This window comes from Cherax quadricarinatus, chromosome 60 (assembly GCF_038502225.1).
Source record: "Cherax quadricarinatus isolate ZL_2023a chromosome 60, ASM3850222v1, whole genome shotgun sequence".
In the NCBI taxonomy this organism is placed as follows: domain Eukaryota; kingdom Metazoa; phylum Arthropoda; class Malacostraca; order Decapoda; family Parastacidae; genus Cherax; species Cherax quadricarinatus.
In genome coordinates, this window is record NC_091351.1 from 40,411 (window position 1) to 65,230 (window position 24,820).

The following is a 24,820-nucleotide window of genomic DNA, read 5'->3' on the forward strand; positions in this document are numbered from 1 at the left end:
GCCAGAGGTATGTATCACGACGCCAGAGGTATGTGTGGACGGCTGAGGTACGATGATAGAACCCCAGCCAGACTATCCCCAACTATGAAAAAACAAATGAGAGGCTTTGTGTGGGCAGATTAGCTTACATGTAGTTAACAATAGAGAGGAGCGACCCGTCAAGTTGATAATGGAGGATGATCCTGGGCAGCCCTGCAACCCATCTCACGAACAAAGGCCAAGCAACTGATATAAAACAAGATCAACTTTACCATTCAACGTTTACCTAGAATTTCTCCAGACTTGACTCGGATTTTACCTGCTGCTACACCCTCTGATGCCGGTAAAGGTTTTTTTTTTTTTAAGAGGCCATCTTGAAGTATTTATCATATGTGCAACAGCTGGGCAAATACTCTTCTCCAGGCTGACGGACTGACCACCTCAAAACTAGATCTTCAAGGGTGATACCTGGAGTATACCTGGAGAGTTCCGGGGGTCAACGCCCCCGCGTCCCGGGCTGTGACCAGGCCTCATGGTGGACCAAGGCCTAATCAACCAGGCTGTTACTGCTAGCCGCACGCAATCCAACATGAACCACAGCCTGACTAGTCAAGTACTGACCAGCCAGGACTGATTACATCGTCTTCACATCTTTTCTGCTTCTACTTGAAGAGGCCTACTATGTAGGCGAAACGTTTCGAAATAAAGATACCTAACTGTTGCATATGTGTCTCTTCTAACAACAAGATAGTGATGGAGTGTTTCTTCTTTTTCGGGTCACCCCGCCTTTGTGGAAGACGGCCGGTGTGTTAAAAAAATTACCCTGTCCTTGTGGTACTTTTTGTTTTATAGAATTCTTTACTCTTTTGATTATCCAGTTTTAAATTGCGTAAATTTAAATTTATTAACGTTGAAGTAACTTCAATTAACCTGGTTGGGAATGTGTAACCGCTTAGACCGTTTAGAAATAGTAGATTAAAATTGTGTCAGAGGCTTAAAAGGGGTTTGGGTAGCGGGGGCGCGCATGGCTGATGGTGACGTGGAGAAGGAAAGAGCAAGGAAGGTGACGAGGAAGCAAAGGAGAGGAATATTACGAATGATTGAAGGTAGAGAAAGTCAAGAAAGGTGAGAGGAAGGGAGGGTTAGGTAGGGAGGAAAGGTATGTCAGAGGAAGAGAGGAGGAAGAGTACGCAGGCGTGTGGTCCAGCAGACAGGAAGCTTCATAAGGCCAGCAGATTGCCCGGACTGCCTCACTGGCGCTAAACACCTGCTACGTGCATCTTCAAGTCGTACACCACTACTACACACATGAAGGTCAGCACTACCTTCACTTTTCTTGCTTTATATATATATATATATATATATATATATATATATATATATATATATATATATATATATATATATATATATATATATATATATATATATATATATATATATATATATATATATATATATATATATATATATATATATATATATATATATATATATATATATATATATATATATATATATATATATATATATATATATATATATATCACATATATCACATATATCGCAGCCAGCAGGATTCAAACCAACGTTGAAAGAAATTATCCATAAGTATGGCTTAAATCTCAATGTGAATCGAATCTTGCTGGCTGTGATATTTCTTTGTATGTACTTTAGTCAGTTTTTGTGAGGTGCATCGCCGGTGAGACCAGAACATACAGGAGAAGAATGAAATAGCTGGAAACCATACTTAAGGCTCACTGGTGCACCCGGTATTCGTAGGAAACATATCTTGCAGACAAGCAGGTTACCTAACGTCATGTGGCGTCTGCAGCTAAATGGTTTAGTGTGTCACGCTGGGAGGTAAGCCACACTCTTGGTAGCCACCAATGTGGGTTCGAATCCTGCTAGCTGCGATATTTCTTTGCATATGTTCTCGTTCGTTTCTGTAAGGTGCATTGAATATATTTGTGACTGGTAATTCAGTGGTACAGAGCTTGGTTCACAACCGAACTTACTCAGATTCGATTCCCTGGCGAAATGAGACCTTTCGGCCAGTCTCCTTACACCTGTTGCCTCTTCTCGCCCAACAGTAAATAGGTACCTGGGTGATAGTCGACTGTTAATTAAGGTTTGAATTCTATGAAAGCCTAAAATAACAAAGATATAGTATCTGCCTTTCACGGGTTATCGTAGGTTAATATCCCTCGGGATTATTTATTCCTTTTTCGCCATCTTATGTATAAGATTTTTCGCCATCATAGTATGTTTATTCAGGTATACACAAATACAGTTACATAGATTATCATACATAGCAGCATATGTAGAGAACCTAGGATAACGCAAATTAGTCAGAGTGACTTAAATATATACGTATAAGGAGATTTTTCGTCATGTTATACATATATAATGAGATTTTTCGCCATCTTATGCCAACGACCTCTGTCAGGCGATCTTTTCTCTGACGAATAGGACGCATTCCATCTTAATTAAATGTACCCTGTGCAAACAAGGTGTTATCAGAGTGACTGATTTACGGCGTGCCTAGAAGTTTCTTAGTGTTCATGTGTGTGTCAAGGAAGATACCCAGGAATACACCCGTTCCATTAATAGGAATTCTCCATGTACGCTGATACAACAGGCAAGACGTGCTCTCCAAGGGGCGAAATGTGCACGACAGGTGGGAAAACACTGGTCTGATACTACCATATATTCACGAAGCCACTTTGCATGCACTGAACGCACGAATACTAGGAAACTAAATAACCTTATGTAACAGAGTGGCTGGATCACACATGCAAACTCTGACTTTTTTATATATATATAAATGATAAGGAATTAAGCAGGGATCAGCAGGCAGCTCTAGCATTTGGGTTAAGTATCACGACTACAACTAGAAAGAATAAAAAGGTACAATACCGTGACTGGAAAAATACACAAACTTACTTTTTGCCAAACTAACGCCTTTCGCAGTAATCTAGTTCGTACCTCTCCTCCTGCTTTTGATGCTTCCGGAGTCTATTTCCTGTTCCTCTTCAATACTTTGAGAAACTGGCCGCTCTCTTTCTGACAGACTTACTTGCCGACACAAATAATGCTCTTTTCTGTCATGTTAGAGATCACAATCATATTGACTGGTCCTCTGCTAAAACTGTCTACCCTTCTTCTAGCCTTCACAGGCGTTTAGCTGCTTGCTCTTTCTCTCTCTGTTCTTGTACAAGTTATTTATAGTTCCAAGGATGGAGAGTGTTACCCCTAGAAAATTCAGTTTTGAGTACACGTGCTGCTCGTTTTCCAGACTACTGTTATACAGACAACCAGTGTCTCACACTTTCTCTTCTTTTCCTTTCTTCCAAGTCTTTCCACGATGTTATGTATGCCCCGTGGCCTGGTGGCAAAAGCTCTCACTTCACTCGGCGAGGGTCCGGGTTCGATTCCCGCCGAAGTGGTGGAAACATCGGACGTGTTTCCTTACAAAAGTTGTCCATGTTCACCCATCAGTAAAATAGGTACCTGGTTATTAGTCGACTGGTGTGGGTCGCATCCTGGGACAAAAACTGACCTAATTTATCCGAAATGCTCTGCATAACAAGGGGCTTTCTATATAGTAGTATGTCATTGATGTCAGCTAGGCCTGTATACCATGTACATGTACTTGTAGTAAATAAAGATATTATTATTATTATTATTATTATTATTATTATTATTATTATTATTATTATTATTATTATGTAAGCTTTCATCTCAATGCAAATTTTTAGAGGCATGGTGCCCAGGTTTGCATCCTCATAAATCCAGGTAGTTGCAGCACTTACCAATTTCTATTCTTATGTGCATCTCATATTCTATATGTGTGCTTTTCTGTAAGTGTCTTAAAATGTTACACCACTAAACTAGTGGCAGCATTCTGGAATTTATTTTTACATTTTTTATAATTGATCAGTGTTTGCCCCATTTAAATATATGTATGTCCTTCTAGTCTTGGTCTCTGCATCTCTCTCTCTCTCTCTCTCTCTCTCTCTCTCTCTCTCACTAACTGAATCCTCCAGAGCCCCATACCTTACACTTCTAAGGAAGGACACCATTCCAAGTCTTACCTCTCCACTCCTCCGAATTATCCACACTGACTAAAAATCTTACTGTGTACAGATTCGCTTCCTTCACAAATGTGTGATTACCACATCTTTTCTCTGTTTGTGTGAGATTCTCTCTCACGCTTCTGTTTTATTCCTCAGTGCAATTCCACAGCAGCCTTCATCATCATTTAACCTTCAGAGAGAAGGTATATATCTGGATATATACTGAAGATACACCAACACACACACACACACATCAGGAGGAAGACAACAGTCAAGGACCAGGTAATCAGGCTGAGGAAAGAAGGTGGGGAGCTCACAAGAAACGACCAGGAGATATGTGAGGAGCTCAACATGAGATTTCAGGAAGTATTTACAGTGGAGGCTGAAGGGACAACGGGAAGACAAAACACTGGGGTACAGCAGCAAGGGATATACCAACAAGTGTTGGGTGAATTACACACATGGAGAAGCTCCTAAGTGACCTTGATACCTCAAAGGCGGTGGGACCGGACATCTCTCCGTGGGTCCTTAGAGAGGGAGCAGGGGCACTACGTGTGCCACTAACCAAAATCTTCACTTCCCTTGAAACTGGGCAACTACCTGAAGTATGGTACTGAAGTATGTACTGTGCCAAAACAAAAGCATTCACATTGCTAAACTCACAAACTAGTATTTAGTCACTTAGCCATAATACCAACTTACCTCATAATTTGAAATATTTTAAAATAAAGAATTAAACTAAGTCTGCCCGAAATGCCTAGCCATGCTAGGCGTTCTAGTGGTACACTCTGTAATCATTATTTAACTACATGTAAACCACACAACAACCAAATTCTGTAAATTCAACATTGTAATCTTTATAAAGAATAAACTTGGAATTTGAATTTGAATGGAAGAAGGCAAATGTAGTCCCCATCTTTAAGGGAGACAGAAATGAAGCACTAAATTATAGACCAGTGTCACTGACGTGTATAGTATGGAAAGTCTTGGAAAAGATTATCAGGAGGAGAGTGGTGGAGCACCTGAAGCGGAACAAGATTATAAACGACAGCCAGCACGGATTCATGGAAGGCAAATCCTGTGTCACAAACCTACTAGTTTTATGACAAGGTAACTGAAGTAAGAAATGAGAGGGAGGGGTGGGTTGATTGCATTTTCTTGGACTGCAAGAAGGCCTTCAACACAGTTCCTCACAAGAGATTAGCACAGAAGCTAGAGGAACAGGCACGTATAACAGGAAGGGCACTGCAATGGATCAGAGAATACCTAACAGGGAGGCAACAGCAAGTCATGGTCCGTGATGAGGTATCACAGTGGGCGCCCGTGACGAGCGGGGTCCCACAGAGGTCAGTCCTGGGACCAATGCTATTCTTGGTATATGTGAACGACATGCCGGAAGGGATAGACTCAGAAGTGTCCCTGTTTGCAGATGACGTGAAGTTAATGAGAATTAAATCAGACGCGGACCAGACAGGTCTACAAAGAGACCTGGACAGGCTGGATGCGTGGTCCAGAAACTGGCTCCTAGAATTTAACCCCGCCAAATGCAAAGTCATGAAGATCGGAGGAGGGCAAAGAAGACCGCAGACAGAGTATAGGCTAGGAGGCCAAAGGCTGCAAACCTCACTCAAGGAGAAAGACCTAGGAGTGAGTATAATACCGAGTACATCGCCAGAAGCACACATTAACCAGATAACTGCTGCAGCATATGGGCGCCTAGCAAACCTGAGAATAGCATTCCGATACCTCAGTAAAGAATCGTTCAAGGCTGTACACCGTGTACGTCAGGCCACTGGAGTATGAAGCACCAGTTTGGAACCCACAGTTGGTCAAGCACGTCAAGAAATTGGAGAAAGTGCAAAGGTTTGCAACAAGGCTAGTTCCGGAGCTAAGGGAAATGTTCTACAAAGAAAAGTTAAAGTAAATCGGCCTGACGACACTGGAGGACAGGAGGGTTAGGGGTAACATGATAACGAAATACAAAATACTGCGAGGAACAGATAAGGTAGACAGAGACAGGATGTTCCAGAGATGGGGCACAGAAACAAGGGGTCACAATTGAAAACTGAGGACTCAGATGAGTCAAAGGGATGTTAGGAAGTATTTCTTCAGTCATAGAGTTGTCAGGAAGTGGAACAGTCTGGCAAAATGATGTAGTGGAGGCAGGAACCATACATAGTTTTAAGGTGAGGTATGATAAAGCTCATGGAGCAGAGGGAGAGGACCTCTTAGCGGTCAGTGAAGAGGCGGGGGCCAGGAGCAGTCACGACCCCTGCAACTACAAATAGGTGAGTACACACACACGTCAGTCCACGAAAGATACTCGTAAAAATTTGGTAATTTTCTTGTGCTGCTCTGTCACTACACTACCAGACATCTGGTAGTTATAGTTAATTAATTCTGGTAAAGTATTCGATTTTCTTTACGTTTATACAACATAACCAAACTTAACCTTAAATAAAGAAAACATTATTTGTAAGTTTATTGGGACCGTTAAGAAATCATGTGAATCTGATAAGAAAGTTAGCAGGTAATTATTATACAATTCTCCACTTGTATTTACAGGTTCGTGGAAAAACTACAAAGCGGGAGATGCGTCGTCCAGTACAAGTTTTTTTTTTTCATTTGTCTGAATCAGTATGTGCCTGGCTGCTGGACAAAAGAATATCTTTCAGATTTCATGAGAAGTGCATCAAGTCAGTCTCATGAGTAAGAAGCACCAGTGTGGAACTCTCACCAACCCACCTCATATACGCTTAAATATATATATATATATATATATATATATATATATATATATATATATATATATATATATATATATATATATATATATGTCGTGCCGAATAGGCAGAACTTGCGATCTTGGCTTAAATAGCAACGCTCATCTTGCCATATAGGACAAGTGAAAATTTGTGTATGCAATAATTTCGCCAAAATCATTCTGAACCCAACGAAAAAAATATATTTCACTGTGTTTGTTTAATATTAAATTATTGTAAACAAATCTAAAATATATTTAGTTGGGTTAGGATAAAATAAATTGTTCTTGTTATAATAAGGTTAGGTAAGTTTTCTAAGTTCCTTTTGGTGCAAAATTATAAATTTTTACATCAACATTAATGAAAAAAAAAATATCTTTAAACGCATAAGAGAAAATTTTAGAAAGGACTTAATTTTAAATGAGTTCTTGCTAATTGACCAGTTTTACATATTCGGCACGACGTTATATATATATATATATATATATATATATATATATATATATATATATATATATATATATATATATATATATATATATATATATATATATATATCCAGATAAGTAAACGAGAACGGAAAACAAAAAGTGATAAGATCACGACATACACGGGACAAGAAAGAAAGATGAATGGTCAGATAATTCAAAGACACAGAAGAATAATCTTCCTCAGCGTAAGAGCAATGAAAAAATGAAATGAAATAAAACAAAAGAATGGCATGTGAGTCGTGCAGCCAATCCCACTGGGTCACTACGCTACACATCAAACGAATTGCATTAGATGAAATATATGTGTGGTGAGAAAAACAGAAATAAACAAAGTCGAGATGATGGTAGCCAAGACTAGTTTTGGCAACCTGCTTAAGTAGCAGGTTGGTATAACAACTCCAAGAGAAGAAAATATGTTAAGTGTGTGTGTGTGTGTGTGTGTGTGTGTGTGTGTGTGTGTGTGTGTGTGTGTGTGTGTGTGTGTGTGTGTGTGTTTGTGTGTGTGTGTACTCACCTAGTTGTACTCACCTAGTTGAGGTTGCGGGGGTCGAGTCCGAGCTCCTGGGCCCGCCTCTTCACTGATCGCTACTAGGTCACTCCCTGAACCGTGAGCTTTATCATATCTCTGCTTAAAGCTATGTATGGATCCTGCCTCCACTACATCGCTTCCCAAACTATTCCACTTACTGACTACTCTGTGGCTGAAGAAATACTTCCTAACATCCCTGTGATTCATCTGTGTCTTCAACTTCCAACTGTGTCCTCTTATTACTGTGTCCACTCTCTGGAACATCCTGTCTTTGTCCACCTTGTCAATTCCTCTCAGTATTTTGTATGTCGTTATCATGTCCCCCCTATCTCTCCTGTCCTCCAGTGTCGTCAGGTTGATTTCCCTTAACCTCTCCTCATAGGACATACCTCTTAGCTCTGGGACTAGTCTTGTTGCAAACCTTTGCACTTTCTCTAGTTTTTTTACGTGCTTGGCTAGGTGTGGGTTCCAAACTGGTGCCGCATACTCCAATATGGGCATAACGTACACGGTGTACAGGGTCCTGAACGATTCCTTATTAAGATGTCGGAATGCTGTTCTGAGGTTTGCTAGGCACCCATATGCTGCAGCAGTTATTTGGTTGATGTGCGCTTCAGATGTGCCTGGTGTTATACTCACCCCAAGATCTTTTTCCTTGAGTGAGGTTTGTAGTCTCTGGCCCCCTAGACTGTACTCCGTCTGCGGTCTTCTTTGCCCTTCCCCAATCTTCATGACTTTGCACTTGGTGGGATTGAACTCCAGGAGCCAATTGCTGGACCAGGTCTGCAGCCTGTCCAGATCCCTTTGTAGTTCTGCCTGGTCTTCGATCGAGTGAATTCTTCTCATCAACTTCACGTCATCTGCAATCAGGGACACCTCAGAGTCTATTCCTTCCGCCATGTCGTTCACAAATACCAGAAACAGCACTGGTCCTAGGACTGGCCCCTGTGGGACCCCGCTGGTCACAGGTGCCCACTCTGACACCTCGCCACATACCATGACTCGCTGCTGTCTTCCTGACAAGTATTCCCTGATCCATTGTAGTGCCTTCCCTGTTATCCCTGCTTGGTCCTCCAGTTTTTGCACCAATCTCTTGTGTGGAACTGTGTCAAACGCCTTCTTGCAGTCCAAGAATATGCAATCCACCCACCCCTCTCTCTCTTGTCTTACTGCTGTCACCATGTCATAGAACTCAGTAGGTTTGCGACACAGGATTTCCCGTCCCTGAAACCATGTTGGCTGCTGTTGATGAGATCATTCCTTTCTAGGTGTTTCACCACTCTTCTCCTGATAATCTTCTCCATGATTTTGCATACTATACATGTCAGTGACACTGGTCTGTAGTTTAATGCTTCATGTCTGTCTCCTTTTTTAAAGATTGGGACTACATTTGCTGTCTTCCATGCCTCAGGCAATCTCCCTGTTTCGATAGATGTATTGAATATTGTTGTTAGGGGTACACATAGCGCCTCTGCTCCCTCTCTCAATACCCATGGGGAGATGTTATCTGGCCCCATTGCCTTTGAGGTATCTAGCTCACTCAGAAGCCTCTTCACTTCTTCCTCGGTTGTGTGCACTGTGTCCAGCACATGGTGGTGTGCCCCACCTCTGTCTTTCTGGAGCCCCTTCTGTCTCCTCTGCGAACACTTCTTTGAATCTCTTGTTGAGTTCCTCACATACTTCACGGTCATTTCTTGTTGTCTCTCCTCCTTCCTTCCTTAGCCTGATTACCTGGTCCTTGACTGTTGTTTTCCTCCTGATGTGGCTGTACAACAGTTTCGGGTCAGATTTGGCTTTCGCTGCTATGTCATTTTCATATTGTCTTTGGGCCTCCCTTCTTATCTGTGCATATTCGTTTCTGGCTCTACGACTGCTCTCCTTATTCTCCTGGGTCCTTTGCCTTCTATATTTCTTCCATTCCATAGCACACTTGGTTTTTGCCTCCCTGCACCTTTGGGTAAACCATGGGCTCATCCTGGCTTTTTCATTATTCCTGTTACCCTTGGGTACAAACCTCTCCTCAGCCTCCTTGTATTTTGTTGCTACATATTCCATCATCTCATTAACTGGGTTCCCTGCCAGTTCTCTGTCCCACTGAACCCCGTTCAGGAAGTTCCTCATTCCTGTGTAGTCCCCTTTCTTGTAGTTTGGCTTCTTTCGTCCTGGCCTTCCTGCTTCTCCCTCCACTTGTAGCTCTACTGTGTATTTGAAGCTTAAAACCACATGGTCACTGGCCCCAAGGGGTCTTTCATATGTGATGTCCTCGATATCTGCACTACTCAAGGTGAATACTAAGTCCAGCCTTGCTGGTTCATCCTCTCCTCTCTCTCTTGTAGTGTCCCTTACGTGTTGGTACATGAAGTTTTCCAGTACCACCTCCATCATCTTAGCCCTCCATGTATGTTGGCCCCCATATGGGTCCAAGTTCTCCCAATCGATCTCCTTGTGGTTAAAGTCACCCATGATCAGGAGCTTTGCCCTGCATGCATGAGCTCTTCTGGCCACTGTAGCCAGTGTGTCAACCACTGCTCTATTGCTCTCGTCGTACTCTTGCCTTGGCCTCCTGCTGTTCTGTGGTGGGTTATACATCAATGCTATTACCACCTTGGGACCTCCAGAGTGAAGCGTTCCCGCTATGTAATCACTTTCTTCTCCGCTGTCTCCTCTCTCCAGCTCATCAAAATTCCAGCGATTTTTGATCAGCAATGCCACTCCTCCACCCCCCCCTGTTCCCTCTGTCTTTCCTCAGGATTTGGTATCCTGTTGGAAAGATGGCATCTGTTATCATACCTGTAAGCTTGGTTTCTGTGAGAACTATGATGTCCGGTGATGCCTCTTTAACTCTTTCATGCCACTCCTCCCACTTATTTGTTATTCCATCAGCGTTTGTGTACCATACCTTCAGTTTCCTTTCCAACACTGTGGTTTGAAGGGCCTGGGAGGGTGGGAGACCTGTGGGATTCTATAGCTCGGTGTTGGGTGGAGGCTGTGGATATGGATTGTAGTGTGTGTTGGGATGGTGTGATAGGTTGTATGGTTCTGAGAATAGCTGTGTGTGTGCTTGCCCTTGCTGTTCTGTTCTGCTCTGACTGACCTCTGCTGGTTCCATCCTTGTCTCTTTTCCTACCTCCTTTCGCTTTTTTGTCCTCTCCCTCAGCTGCTGTCGTTCTGATTGAGTTCTGTCTCTGTCTAGGAACACCTTCTTGTACTCTTCCGAGTATTTCAACCGTGGTTTCTCTTGGAGGATCCTGTTCCGCACTGTTTCCGTCCTGAGAATCAGCTTGATTGGTCAGTTTCTCCCCTTCGAGTACCCACCTATTCTCTGAAAATTTACAATCTTGTCCATCTCTTCACCTATTTCCGTGATGATTTTCTCAATCTCTTTTCTTTCTTCCTGCTGCCTTTCAGTGTGTGTCCTTTCCTCTCTCTCCTGAAGCCCATGGATAAACACTGATTTTTGCCCTTTCCTCCTCCCATTGCCTCACCCTCTGTGACTCTGGATCCTGCCTGTATGTGGCCAGTTTCTCCCTTGATTTTTCTAGTGGCTCTTGATAGCATGGTTGTGCCTCAGCATTCGACCTATCACCCTCTCCATCTGCACCCAGCTGTTCTTCCCTTTCACTCCTTGGCCCTCCTTGGCAGGCTGATATGACCTTAGCATAATTCATAATTCCTTCCTTCCTGTTCGGCCTCGCAGCTTCATGTGCTGTGTCTTCTCTGGTCACTGCCCCTGTAACTCGCTTCAGCCTATTTATCTCAACTTCTAGGACCCTTATCTTGGCTACTGCAGTTTCGACTTGTGCCTCCCAATTCTTTGTCTCCTTCTCCACCCTCTTTTCCAATTTCACAGAGAGCTCTTTCTCCATTTTTTCAGAAAGCTCTCCTAATTTTCTCTCCCACTCTTGTTCCATCCTTTTCCACTGGTCCTCCATCCACTCCTCTCTACCAGAACCATTCTCATCTGATCCTTGGTTCCTGCGAGTCCCCACCATTTTTTTTTTTTGTGAGAGAAGAGACAAGGGAAAGGTAGAAGGAGAGAGAGATAAGATAAGATTTCGTTCGGATTTTTAACTCCGGAGGGTTAGCCACCCAGGATAACCCAAGAAAGTCAGTGCGTCATCGAGGACTGTCTAACTTATTTCCATTGGGGTCCTTAATCTTGTCCCCCAGGATGCGACCCACACCAGTCGACTAACACCCAGGTACCTATTTGCTGCTAGGTGAACAGGACAACAGGTGTAAGGAAGAGTGAGAAGGGAAAGGGGGAGAGAGAGTGTGAGAGGGGGAAAGAGAGAGAAGGGAAGGGAAGGAGAGGGGGAGAGTGAAAAGGGAAAAATGGGGAAGAGATGGAGAGAGAGAGAAAGAGAAGGGAAGGTAGAAGGAGAGAGGGGGATAGTGAGAAGGAAAAAGGGGAAGAGAGAGAGAGGGGGGAGAGAGAGTGAAGGGAAGGGTAGAAGAGGGGGAGAGTGAGAAGGGAAAATGGGGAAGAGAGAGAGCAAGAGAGTGAGAGAGAGAGAGAGAGAGAGAGAGAGAGAGAGAGAGAGAGAGAGAGAGAGAGAGAGAGAGAGAGAGAGAGAGAGGGAGGGAGGGAGAGAGTGGGAGAGAGGAAGGGAGAGAGAAAGAGAGGGGAAAGAGGGGGAAAGAGGGGGGAGGGGAGAGAGAGGGGAGGAGGGGAGAGAGATGGGAAAAGAGAGAGGGGAGAGATAATGGGAGGGGAGAGATGTTAGAGGGGGAGAGATGTTAGAGGGGGGGAGGTGTTAGAGGGAAGAGATGTTAGAAGGGAGAGATGGGAGAGGGAAGAGAGAGAGAGAGATAGGTAGAGAGTGATAGGTAGAGAGAGAGATATAGGTAAAGAGTGAGATAGGTAGAGAGATAGGTAGAGAGAGAGAGGTCTCTACCTAGGATAGGAAGAGAGGGAGAGAGAGAGAAGAAGCGAGGTTCAGATGGTCAGTTCACAGGATGGTGTGAAATCCTGTGTGTGTGTTTGCATGTGTGCTACAGCTTACAAGTGCTTGTTCCTGTATGTGTGTGTGTGTGTGTACTCACCTATTTGTGGTTGCAGGGGTCGAGTCACAGCTCCTGGCCCCGCCTCTTCGCTGATTGCTACTATGTGTGTGTGTGTGTGTGTGTGTGTGCAGGGCCGGATTAAGAAGTCTCCGGGCCCTAGGCTATTCAGATTGGCGGGGCCCCTTTGAGTTACGGGTAAGCGAAGCGACCCCTTCCAGCTCGGGGGTGGGGGGGGTCGGTGTGAGCCTGTTTAAGGTCTAATTAAATACATTCTGGCTATTTAGATTAAATTTAATAATAGGGAAAGTACATCAAGACAACCAAAACCATTTACCAACAGCCATTATAACTATCATGTTAAATCATGCATTTTAAAGAGAATAAACTCAAGATAGCATAGTATTACTAGATTAGGCTATTAAAGTAGTGACATCATGTCCCTATTATATTCAGCATAACCACTACAGCACTATTATTCCCTTTATAAATCACTGACCATTATTGTTATTGCATCATGCATAAGACTATCAAATAATTTAAACTACAGAAAATTGGAGAGGAATCTCCCATACTCACCCATTAGCGGGAAAACACAGCTGTTCTGATGTAAACAAAGGCGTGTTGAGTGTTGCCATCTATGGTTAGGTTTATTTATTTTTATTTTATTTTATTTCATTATTTATATTTGTTTTGATTAATTTTTAAAAATCAATTTTACTCTCCAAACACTTGAACTTTTTAGGTAGGGACCCCTTTGCACTTGCACCATGTGCACAGTCTTGGATGAGCCCCTGAACCCCTTGGACCGTAGGGCCCCCAAATGCGTGGGGCCCCCAAATGCACGGGGCCCTAGGCAAATGCCTAGTTTGCCTATGCGGTAATCCGGCCCTGTGTGTGTGTGTGTGTGTGTGCCCCCACTTCTAGGTATTCATACTGCTAATAAATACCAGTAGATACCAGTAATTCTAAGCTTACCAATACTTGTAACACTTACCGATTCTACTTCTAAAATTCGGAAAGTAGCTAGGCTGTAAAATTTAGCTTGTCTCAGCTTAAGTGTCTGACGTTATCCCTCACTACCGCTTTACTCCTTGCACTCTCGTCTATGCTATTTCTACTCTAATTCTGGTAATGGCTTGCAGGAGTGAGTGACCAGTATCTAACAGTGATGCAGGACCAGAACTCACCTTGCAAAATGCAACCTCAACAGGTGAATACTTGCACTGACAGCGGTGTGATGACAAGTTGCCAGATGCTGATGACGTAGTTGTCGTACATAGGCCTTCTATCACTATTTTGTAACTCCTTCACCCGTGATGTTTATAACCATATATGCTCATGCATCCCGCGTTCCTCAAGTGATTTCACTTTTCACTTATTACAGAATACACTTCACATTCGGTGTTACACTTTATATGTATAATGGCATACAAACTGTTGTGACGTCACTGCTTCAGCAGGCCTACTGCCACCTTCCCTTGTTGTATATTTTATTTTTTCTTTCTCCTTTTGCTTATTAACTTTTTCACTCTCACATTACGATGCCCCACATTTCACTTGTTAACCAAACAAATATCTGTGTGGCAACAGTGCCTAGTAGATCCACAATGGTTTGGCACTTTAAAAAAAAAATACTGAATTCAGGTTTCCTCTCGAATTTTTTTCAACTAATAACTATAGTTATCACTCGTAGGTTTGTTCACTGACTTTGTCACTACCACTGATTACTGCTAGCGGTTATTGTGTGTGTGTGTGTGTGTGTGTGACACACTCATCGTGAGGAGAAAAAAACTGCTAAGCAACTTGTACGTATCCTGAAGAAGAGGAAAAGAGAATAAACACACTCTCCGCCACTATACCTTCAAGGAAATTGTAAATGGTGTTTGTAACTTTGTGATATTTTACAAAAATATGCAAAATTTTCTGTAACAAGGTAATGTTTACTTAATACTTGACAGGTGTTGAAGTTGCCAAAAATAGTTACTAACTTCTACCTCAGATCAGAGTATTGTGTAAAATATGATGTGAGGCAACTGAGAGGGACCATCACAACCCAAGAATTAAGCAAAAATCCACTTTCAATATTTATATTTCTCAGAGTTGCAGGAGTATATGTGTGTCGGCTGGATACCCAGCTATGTGAGGTTAGACACTGAAATTAAAGTTGTATTATATATTCTACAGGACTACCAGGTTGTTGTTATAGTTGTAGGAGTACTCCTGTTAGCTATGATGGGGAAAGCGGCTAGACAGCCAGTGCCTGACCTACACCTGCCCTACACAGTGCAAGCACGTCATGACCACTCCATTAAGAGAGGATTCTGGGACAAGCGTGCAGCACTATCTCAAACCCAGGATGACACTGAGGAAGACTATCCACTGCAGGTAGCATTAATCTTTCATTACTGCACTATCAGTTTATTTATTTACCATGATTTAATTCTGCATTTATCTTTTTTCGTATGTGTATCTACCTTATTTTGTTTGTGCATATACCTTCTTTTGTTTCCGTATTTACTCCGTTTTGCATCTCCACTTACTATATTTGTTCCTTTTTCTTTTTTCTTCTTTTTGGTTTCAGCATTTACTTTGTCTTCTTTTGTTTAATTAACGATATAAGTCATTAGTGGTAGTTCATCATTTGCGAGATCATTACAATGAAAAATAATTTACAGCATTTAGGGGAGATAGTCAATTAAAGTTAAGGAGTCAGTATTGGCAGTATGGACAAGGTATACCTGGAGGGTGTTCCGGGGGTAAACTCCCCCGCGACCCAATCCATGACAAGGCTTCGCAGTGGATCAGGGCTTGATCAACCAGGCTGTTACCTGCGTACGAACCACAGCCCGGCTGGTCGGCCTGCCCAGCTCCTTTTTGAAGACAGCTAGAGGTTTATTGGTAATCTCCCTTATGTATGCTGGGAGGCAGATGAACAGTCTTGGGCCCCTGACACTTACTGTGTTGTCTCTTACCGTACTCATGGCGCCCCTGGTTTTCATTGGGGGGTTGTCGCACCACCTGCCGAATCTTTTCCTTTCGCAGGGAGTGATTTCCGTGAACAGATTTGAGACTAGTACCTTAAACCCATGCTGCCCTGGGTTGTGCAACTGTTAGGTATCTAACTGGTTGGCAATCTTGATTCTTAGAACCCTTTCAGAGATTTTTATGATGTGCGACGTTAGTGCTATTGGTCTGTAATTCTTTGCTTTACTGTCATCTTTGTGGAATAGGGTTATGTCTATTGTTTTGAGTGACTGTGGGAGAAACCGTGTCTGTGCCCCCTCTCCATAGGATATTTAAGGCATGTGAAAGGGGTTTCTTGCAGTTCTTGATGAACATGGGTCTGGGCCTGGGTCAGAGTGCATGGACATGTTACTTATTGCGTTTTTCATAGTTTTGTGGTGTTATGATAAATTCAGAGATTCTTGAAATAACCAGATTTTGAGTCTCGGTCATAAAAAAATAATTTAGATTGTTAACCTTAGTTTGATTAACAGCTCATTAAATGCTGTAATCTAAGTCCCATCTCGTTTGAGCAGGGGTCCAATACTGGATGTGGTTTTTGCTCTAAATGTGGCATAAAAAAAAATTATTGTTTTTTTTTTCCAATTTCATTTATGGCTTTAAGTTCTTCCTGTGTTTCTTGGCTTCTGTATGATTCCTTAAGAGTAAGTTCGATATTTTTTATTTCTCTGGCTAGTGCCTCCTTCCACATTCTAGATATACTGGCCCCCTTTGAGCAGCTCTGATTCTTCGCCTTTGCCTGTAGAGTGAGCATCTTTCTCTTTTCAGATTACAACTCTTCTTTTTTCTTAAAGGAATGTGACTTGAGCATACCTCAAGTGCCACAGAGTTTATTCTTTCTAGGCAAAGGGTCGGATCCGTTTTGTTTAGGATATCTTCTCAGCTTGTTTCATGTAGGACATGGCTGACTTGATCCCCCTGTATGTTTTTGTTACTGAAATTGAATTTGGTGAAGGTACACTCGTAAATGATCTCATTTTGCTGGTCAGGAGCCCCTACACATACATGTCTGTACTTGGATTATGTTGTAATCCGAGTGTACTGTCTTTGATACCGTTATATTTCGTATCGGATCATCATCATCATTATTGTAATAAAGTTGGTAGAATTACCGACAATATGTAAAGTAAAAGGACACAAGTGCAACTAATGTGACATTTTATTGTGGCAACGTTTCGCTCTCCAGGAGCTTTATCAAGCCATTACAAACAATACATGGACACAGAGGGCATATAAAGGCTCAGAGTGAGGTGCAATACTAGTGAGGTACCATTTCGATGTTCACTAGTAGTAGTAGTAGTAGTGACAAAAGTTGTAATACAATATGGTAGAGCAATTAATAAATATAAAAGCTATTCCTTGGGTAACATAAAAATAGGTTGGACAAATATAGACTGGAAAGAGGCAGGTTGTTTCAGTGTTCACTCTCTGTAATGTGCTTTGTGTAGTATAACAGGAGAGACTATGTGATGGCAGGGTTAACTGTTTTCAGGAGGATTCTTGCTAAGACTTCGGAGATGGTGAAGCTGCCGTTGTTTTGTTTAATTGTATTCGAAACAGCGATCATTGCTGATTCGAGGCACTCGCGTCTGCGGAAATTAGTTTCTTTGATCACTAATTGGGCGTCTCTGAATTTCATGAGATGATTGGTGGAATTTCGGTGTTGTACACAGGCGTTGTTCAGGTTATCGTTCCTACATGCGTAAATGTGTTCATTGAGGCGGGTGTCGAGGTTTCTTGCTGTTTCACCTACGTAGATCTTGTCACAGCCTCCACAGGGTATAGTGTAAACTCCTGCATTGACTGGTTCGTGGTGCTTGGATTTTGTCCTGGTTAAATCCTTTATTGAAGTGCTAGAAGCGATGGCGACTCTGGTGTTAGCTTGTGAAAGTACTTTTGAGACGTTTAGAGCAACCTGGCTGTTGGGAAGAATTATAACTTTGTTGGGAGTGGTGTTGATGCGTGGAGAATTAATGATCTGAAGAGCTCTTTTCTTGCAGTCTTTGATGAAAAAAGAAGGAAATTGTAACTCAGTGAATGTTTGGTGAATGTATGTACATTCGTCGTCAAGAAACTCAGGACTACAAATTCGGTATGCTCTTAGGAAAAACCCGATGATGATGCCTCTTTTGGTCTTGGTATCTTGACTGGAATAGAAGTGTGTGAGATCATTTTTATTGGTGGGTTTCCGATAAACTTGAAATCTTAGGTTGTTGTCTACTTTGTGAATGAGGACGTCGAGGAAAGGTAGCTTGTCATTGGACTCTTCTTCTAGTGTAAACTGGATCGCCGGTTCAACTGCGTTGAGCCTTGCCTGAAGATTCCGTACATCAAAACGTTTGGGAGTTATTACGAGGACGTCGTCCACGTAACGTAACCAAGTGACGCTTGAAGGGATGATGTTGGCGAAGTGTTCAGACTCTAGGTGTTCCATGTATAAGTTGGCTAGGACGGCACTGATGGGGGACCCCATTCCCATGCCGTAGGTTTGTTTGTAGAGCATGTTATTGAAAGAAAAACAGTTGAAATTAACACAGAGTTCAATCAAGTCAACAAAATCTCCGGGAGGTAGAGGAAGATTAAGGTCCTGATTGACTTTACTTCGTAGAACCTCGATGGCTTTTTTGGTAGGTCCTTTTGTGAAGAGGGAAGTCACATCCAAACTGCTTAGTTTCTTGTTATGGATGGAGAGGTTTCGGATGCGGTTGAGAAGGTCGCCTGAGTGTTTAAGATGAGCGGGGCTGATGGTCCCCAGAAGGCAGGAAAGATGTTTGGCAAGAACTCCGGCTAGTTTGTGTGGAGCACTGCCTATTCCTGACGTGATTGGTCTGAGAGGAATATTGTGTTTATGGGTCTTGGGTAAACCATACATGTGTGCTGGTTTAGGGATGCTTGGTAACAAGTACAGAAGTTTCTTCCCTTCTCTAGTGCGTTTGAGTATTTGTCTGGTTTTGTATAGAAAATCTTTTGTGAGCGTCTCCCACTGTTGAGTGCTGATGGGTTCGTATGTAGCGGCGATCCAGTTTACACTAGAAGAAGAGTCAATGACAAGCTACCTTTCCTCGACGTCCTCATTCACAAAGTAGACAACAATCTAAGATTGCAAGTTTATCGGAAACCCACCAATAAAAATGATCTCACACACTTCTATTCCAGTCAAGATACCAAGACCAAAAGAGGCATCATCATCGGGTTTTTCCTAAGAGCATACCGAATTTGTAGTCCTGAGTTTCTTGACGAGGAATGTACATACATTCACCAAACATTCACTGAGTTACAATTTCCTTCTTTTTTCATCAAAGACTGCAAGAAAAGAGCTCTTCAGATCATTAATTCTCCACGCATCAACACCGCTTCCAACAAAGTTATAATTCTTCCCAACAGCCAGGTTTCACTAAACGTCTCAAAAGTACTTTCACAAGCTAACACCAGAGTCGCCATCGCTTCTAGCACTTCAATAAAGGATTTAACCAGGACAAAATCCAAGCACCACGAACCAGTCAATGCAGGAGTTTACACTATACCCTGTGGAGGCTGTGACAAGATCTACGTAGGTGAAACAGCAAGAAACCTCGACACCCGCCTCAATGAACACATTTACGCATGTAGGAACGATAACCTGAACAACGCCTGTGTACAACACCGAAATTCCACCAATCATCTCATGAAATTCAGAGACGCCCAATTAGTGATCAAAGAAACTAATTTCCGCAGACGCAAGTGCCTCGAATCAGCACTGATCGCTGTTTCGAATACAATTAAACAAAACAACGGCAGCTTCACCATAAGAACATAAGAACATAAGAATGTAGGAACACTGCAGAAGGCCTACTGGCCCATACGAGGCAGGTCCTTATCAAAACGACATCTACCTAAAGCTACTCAAGAAATAACTCCCGTACCCCTTGACACCAATCAAACCCAGCCCCTCCCACTCATATATTTGTCCAGTCTCTTCTTAAAGCTACCCAAGGTCCTAGCCTCTATCACCCCAGTGGAAAGACTGTTCCACGCATCTACAACTCTGTTAGAAAACCAGTACTTACCTATGTCCTTTCTAAATCTAAATTTATCCAACTTAAATCCATTATTCCTGGTTCTTACCTGGTTCGACACCCTCAGTACTTTATTAATGTCTCCCTTGTTTATGCCCTTCATCCACTTATACACTTCAATGATATCTCCCCTCATTCTACGCCTCTCCAGAGAGTGGAGATTTAAGGCTTTAAGTCTATCTTCATACGGGAGGTTCCTTACACAGTAAATCATTTTAGCCATTCTTCTCTGTATGTTCTCTAATGAGTCTATGTCCATCCTGTAGGAAGGGGACCAAAACTGAGCAGCATAATCTAAATGAGGCCTCACTAGTGATGTATAGAGCTGTAAATTAACTTTTGGACTTCTGTTACTTATACTTCTTGAGATACCTCCAAGTAATCTGTTGGCCTTGTTGCGCACACTAAGGCACTGCTGTCTTGGCTTTAGATTTCTGCTTACCATGACTCCCAAGTCTTTTTCACATTCTGTATGACCAAGCTCTACTTCACCTAGATTATAGCTTTGAGGGTTATTTTCATTACCAAGGGCAAGTACCTTACACTTATCCACATTAAACTTCATCTGCCATTTTTCAGACCAAGACATTAATTTGTTCAAATCGTCCTGGAGTTCATTGATATCCTCCTCAGAGTGAATTATACGGCCTATCTTTGTATCATCAGCAAACTTACTCATGTCACTAGTAATCCCTTCATCAAGGTCATTAATGTAAATTATGAACAGGAGAGGGCCTAAAACTGATCCTTGTGGAACGCCACTAGTGACTAATCCCCATTCAGATTTCACTCCATTAATGGTAACTCTCTGCTTTCTATTGGTAAGCCATGCCTCAATCCATGCTAGAACTTTACCTCCTATACCATGAGCTGCCACTTTTCTGAAGAGTCTATTGTGAGGTACTCTGTCGAAGGCTTTACTAAAATCCAAATAAACAATATCATATTCCTTATCACTGTCAACTGCCTCAAATGTTCTATTGAAGAACGTCAGTAAGTTTGTCAGGCAGGAACGACCTCTCGTGAATCCATGCTGAGATTCATTTATCAAGTTATGCTCTTCAAGGTGACTTCTGATAATGTCAGCTATAATTGATTCTAATAACTTGCCCACTATAGATGTCAGGCTAATTGGACGGTAATTTGAAGGAGTGGACTTATCCCCTGATTTGAATATAGGAACCACATTAGCCATCTTCCACAACTCTGGCACAACACTGGTAAGGATGGACGCATTGAATACACTCGTTAATGGCTGACTAAGCTCCATCTTGCATTCCTTAAGTACCCTTGAAAACAACTCATCGGGTAAAGTAAAAGGACACAAGTGCAACTAATGTGACATTTATTGTGGCAACGTTTCGCTCTCCAGGAGCTTTATCAAGCCATTACGTAATGGCTTGATAAAGCTCCTGGAGAGCGAAACGTTGCCACAATAAATGTCACATTAGTTGCACTTGTGTCCTTTTACTTTACAACTCATCGGGTCCCGGGGACTTATTTTGTTTCAGTTTGTCTATCTGTTTAATAACCATGTCCCTCGTGACAGTAATATTAGTTAACTTAAATTCATCAGGAACTAAATAATTGTTAATTACTGGAATCTCATTTACATCTTCCTGTGTAAAAACTGACAAAAAATAGTCATTAAATAAGGAACACATTTCCAGTTCATTATCTGTCAGCTGTCCATTCCCAGATTTCAGAGGTCCTACTTTTTCCTTCACCTTCGTCCTATACACTTGAAAGAACCCCTTTGGATTAGTCTTTGATTCATTAGCAACTCTAATTTCATAGTCACGTTTAGCCTTTCTAATCGCCTTTTTTACTTCTCTTTTAAGCTGAACATATTGGTCAGTAAGGTTAACCTCTCCTCTTTTGATGCGCCTATAAATTCCCCTTTTCTCCCCTAATAGATGCTTTAGCCTCCTGTTAACCCATTTGGGATCGTTATTATTAGACCTAATTTCTCTCTGGGGAATGTATATACTCTGGGCACTGTGTACATTATTAAGAAAACAATCATAAAAGCAGATCCCTTCATATTCATAAGTATGATTATCGTCAATAAAATCATTAGCTAGATAACCCCAATCAAGATTAGACAGATGTTCTCTAAGTCCATTATAATCGGCAGAACGAAAATCATTATTCTTGTTTTCCCAATTAATGCTAACAGTGATGGATTTGTGATCACTTGCGCCAAGCTCTTCAGTGATCTCCAGGTTATTCACGAGTGTTTCCTTATTTGACAAGACTATGTCTAGCAAATTATTACCCCTGGTAGGCTCAGTTACACACTGTTTCAGAAAACAGTCCTGAACTGTTTCCATAAAGTCACTGGACTCTAGATTACCTGTCAAAGAATTCCAGTCAATTTGACTAAAGTTAAAGTCCCCTACTATGGCTATGTTACTGTGTCCAGAAGCCCTAACAATTTCGTCCCAAAGAAGTCTCTCTCTATCGTGATCCAAGCCTGGAGGTCGGTATATTACACCTAGAATTAGTTTTTCTTGACCCTCCACGAACTCTACCCAAACAGACTCTGTTACTGCTCCATCTATTTTTATACCATCTCCGAAGTCTTAGCAAGAATCCTCCTGAAAGCAGTTAACCCTGCCATCACATAGTCTCTCCTGTTATACTACACAAAGCACATTACAGAGAGTGAACACTGAAACAACCTGCCTCTTTCCAGTCTATATTTGTCCAACCTATTTTTATGTTACCCAAGGAATAGCTTTTATATTTATTAATCGCTCTACCATATTGTATTACAACTTTTGTCACTACTACTACTACTACTACTACTAGTGAACATCGAAATGGTACCTCACTAGTATTGCACCTCACTCTGAGCCTTTATATGCCCTCTGTGTCCATGTATTGTTTGTAATGGCTTGATAAAGCTCCTGGAGAGCGAAACGTTGCCACAATAAAATGTCACATTAGTTGCACTTGTGTCCTTTTACTTTACATATCATCATTATTAGTGAAGATAAGGTCATGTGTATTTTCCAGTCTTGTTGGCTCCACTATCTGCTAGGCCATGGTGAATTTGTTGCAGAGATTTAATAGCTCATGTGTGTTTGTGAATTTTCATCTGTGCTGCTTCAGGGGTTATCTCTGCTAAAACATTACTTGCCACATTCCTGTATTTTAAGTGTCTTAAGTTGAAATCACCCAGCAACAAGATATTTGGGGCTGGGGTTTGAAGACTTTCCAGTCAATTTTCAAGAGTTGTTCCTTGAACTGTTGGAAAATTGTATCTGGTGGGTTTCATACAACCACAATGACAAGGTTCTGGTTTCCAATATTTACAGTCAAAACTTCAACTACATTTGTGGTGTTTAGTAATTCCGAGGAAATGAGAGACTCTGGTGACGGTAAACACAAAGATTGTCAAAATATTTAGGGGGAGATGCTAAACTTACAGGGGGCCCATACAGTGCCTTGGTAATGGGAAGCAATAGAGTTCGATCCAAAGAGGTGGGAGAACAAATTCAATTCCTTGGATTAAGAGCCCTTAACCTGCATCAAGTGACCTCCCATAAATTCAATTCAAATTCAAAGTTTATTCTCTATAAGGATTACAATGATGAGTTTACAGAAATTTGGTTATTGTGTGGTTTACATGTAGTAAAATAGTGATTACAGAGTGTACCACTAGAACGCTTAGCATGGCTAGGCATTTCGGGCAGACTTAGTTTTATTCTTAATTGTAAAATATTACAAATTATGAGGTAAGTTGGTATTATGGCTAAGTGACTAAATACTAGTTTGTGAGTTTAGCAATGTGAATGCTTTTGTTTTGGCACAGTACATAGTTTCAGTATTGGAGTATCACAGGATTCATTATTTTAAGATTGAGGTTAATATTTCTGTTTATGGTCAAATGAGTCAGTGAGTGTAAGTGTGAATCACCAGGTGGTATTCGTGTAGTTAGTTGACGGGGTGTATCAGGGAGATAAGATATTTTCTAATGGTAGTTTTGAAGGTGATGAATGTGTCTGCAGTTCTAGAGTTCTCAGGTAGGGTGTTCCAGATTTTAGGGCCTTTGACATACATTGAATTTTTGTAAAGGTTTAGTTGGACACGGGGAATGTCGTAGAGATGTTTGTGTCTGGTGTTATGCCTGTGGGTTCTGTCACAACTATCAAGAAAGCGTTTTAGGTCAAGGTTGATATTAGAGTTTAAGGCCCTGTAAATGTAGATTGCACAGTAGTAAGTGTGGATGTACTGAACTGGGAGTAAGTTTAGGTCTAAGAAGAGTGGGGGGGTGTGTTGCCAGGGATGGGATTTAGTGATTATTCTTACTGCAGCTTTTTGTTGGGTTATTATTGGCTTTAGGTGTGTTGCTGCAGTTGATCCCCAAGCACAAATAGCATAGGTGAGGTATGGATAAATAAGTGAGTGGTATAGTGTGAGAAGGGCATTTTGCGGCACGTAGTATCGTATCTTGGAGAGGATCCCAACCGTTTTGGATACTTTTTTGGTTATATGCCGGATGTGGGTGCTGAAATTCAGGTTGTTGTCAAGGTATAAGCCTAGGAATTTGCCCCCATTATTTCTGATAAGGGTTGAGCAAGAGGAGTCTAGCGCTCAGTTCAGCCTGTACTGTATAGTAGAAGTGCAATTATTTATTTTAGTCCCATTCTCAATAGAAGCTACCGTTCCCTTCTTCATTGGCACAGAGTTCAGCTCACAACAAGTATTGATATCACTTTTTGGGGGGAGTGGAAGAAGTCATTCACGTCCATCCAATCTGGCAAGTTCAATTAGGAAAAGCGTCAGGATAAAACATTGTGATAGTAATAACAATATCTTTATTTCTACAAGTACATGTACATAGTATACAGGCCTAGCTGACATCAATAACATACTACTACATAAA

General features: G+C 41.8%; 1 protein-coding gene across 2 annotated transcripts in view; it reads left to right on the top strand.

The window, feature by feature from the left end:
* Positions 1 to 1,014: 1,014 nt before the first annotated feature.
* LOC138854459 (uncharacterized) overlaps positions 1,015 to 24,820 on the top strand; it is a 28,867-nt gene continuing 5,061 nt past the window's right edge. The window contains exons 1-2 of one of the 2 annotated variants that reach the window (XM_070097846.1): positions 1,015 to 1,293; positions 15,032 to 15,232. In XM_070097846.1, coding sequence (XP_069953947.1) covers positions 1,288 to 1,293; positions 15,032 to 15,232 — 207 coding nt within the window. In that variant the 5' untranslated portion in view covers positions 1,015 to 1,287. The remainder of the gene's footprint in view (positions 1,294 to 15,031; positions 15,233 to 24,820) is intronic. The other variant, XM_070097847.1, reaches the window with a different exon arrangement.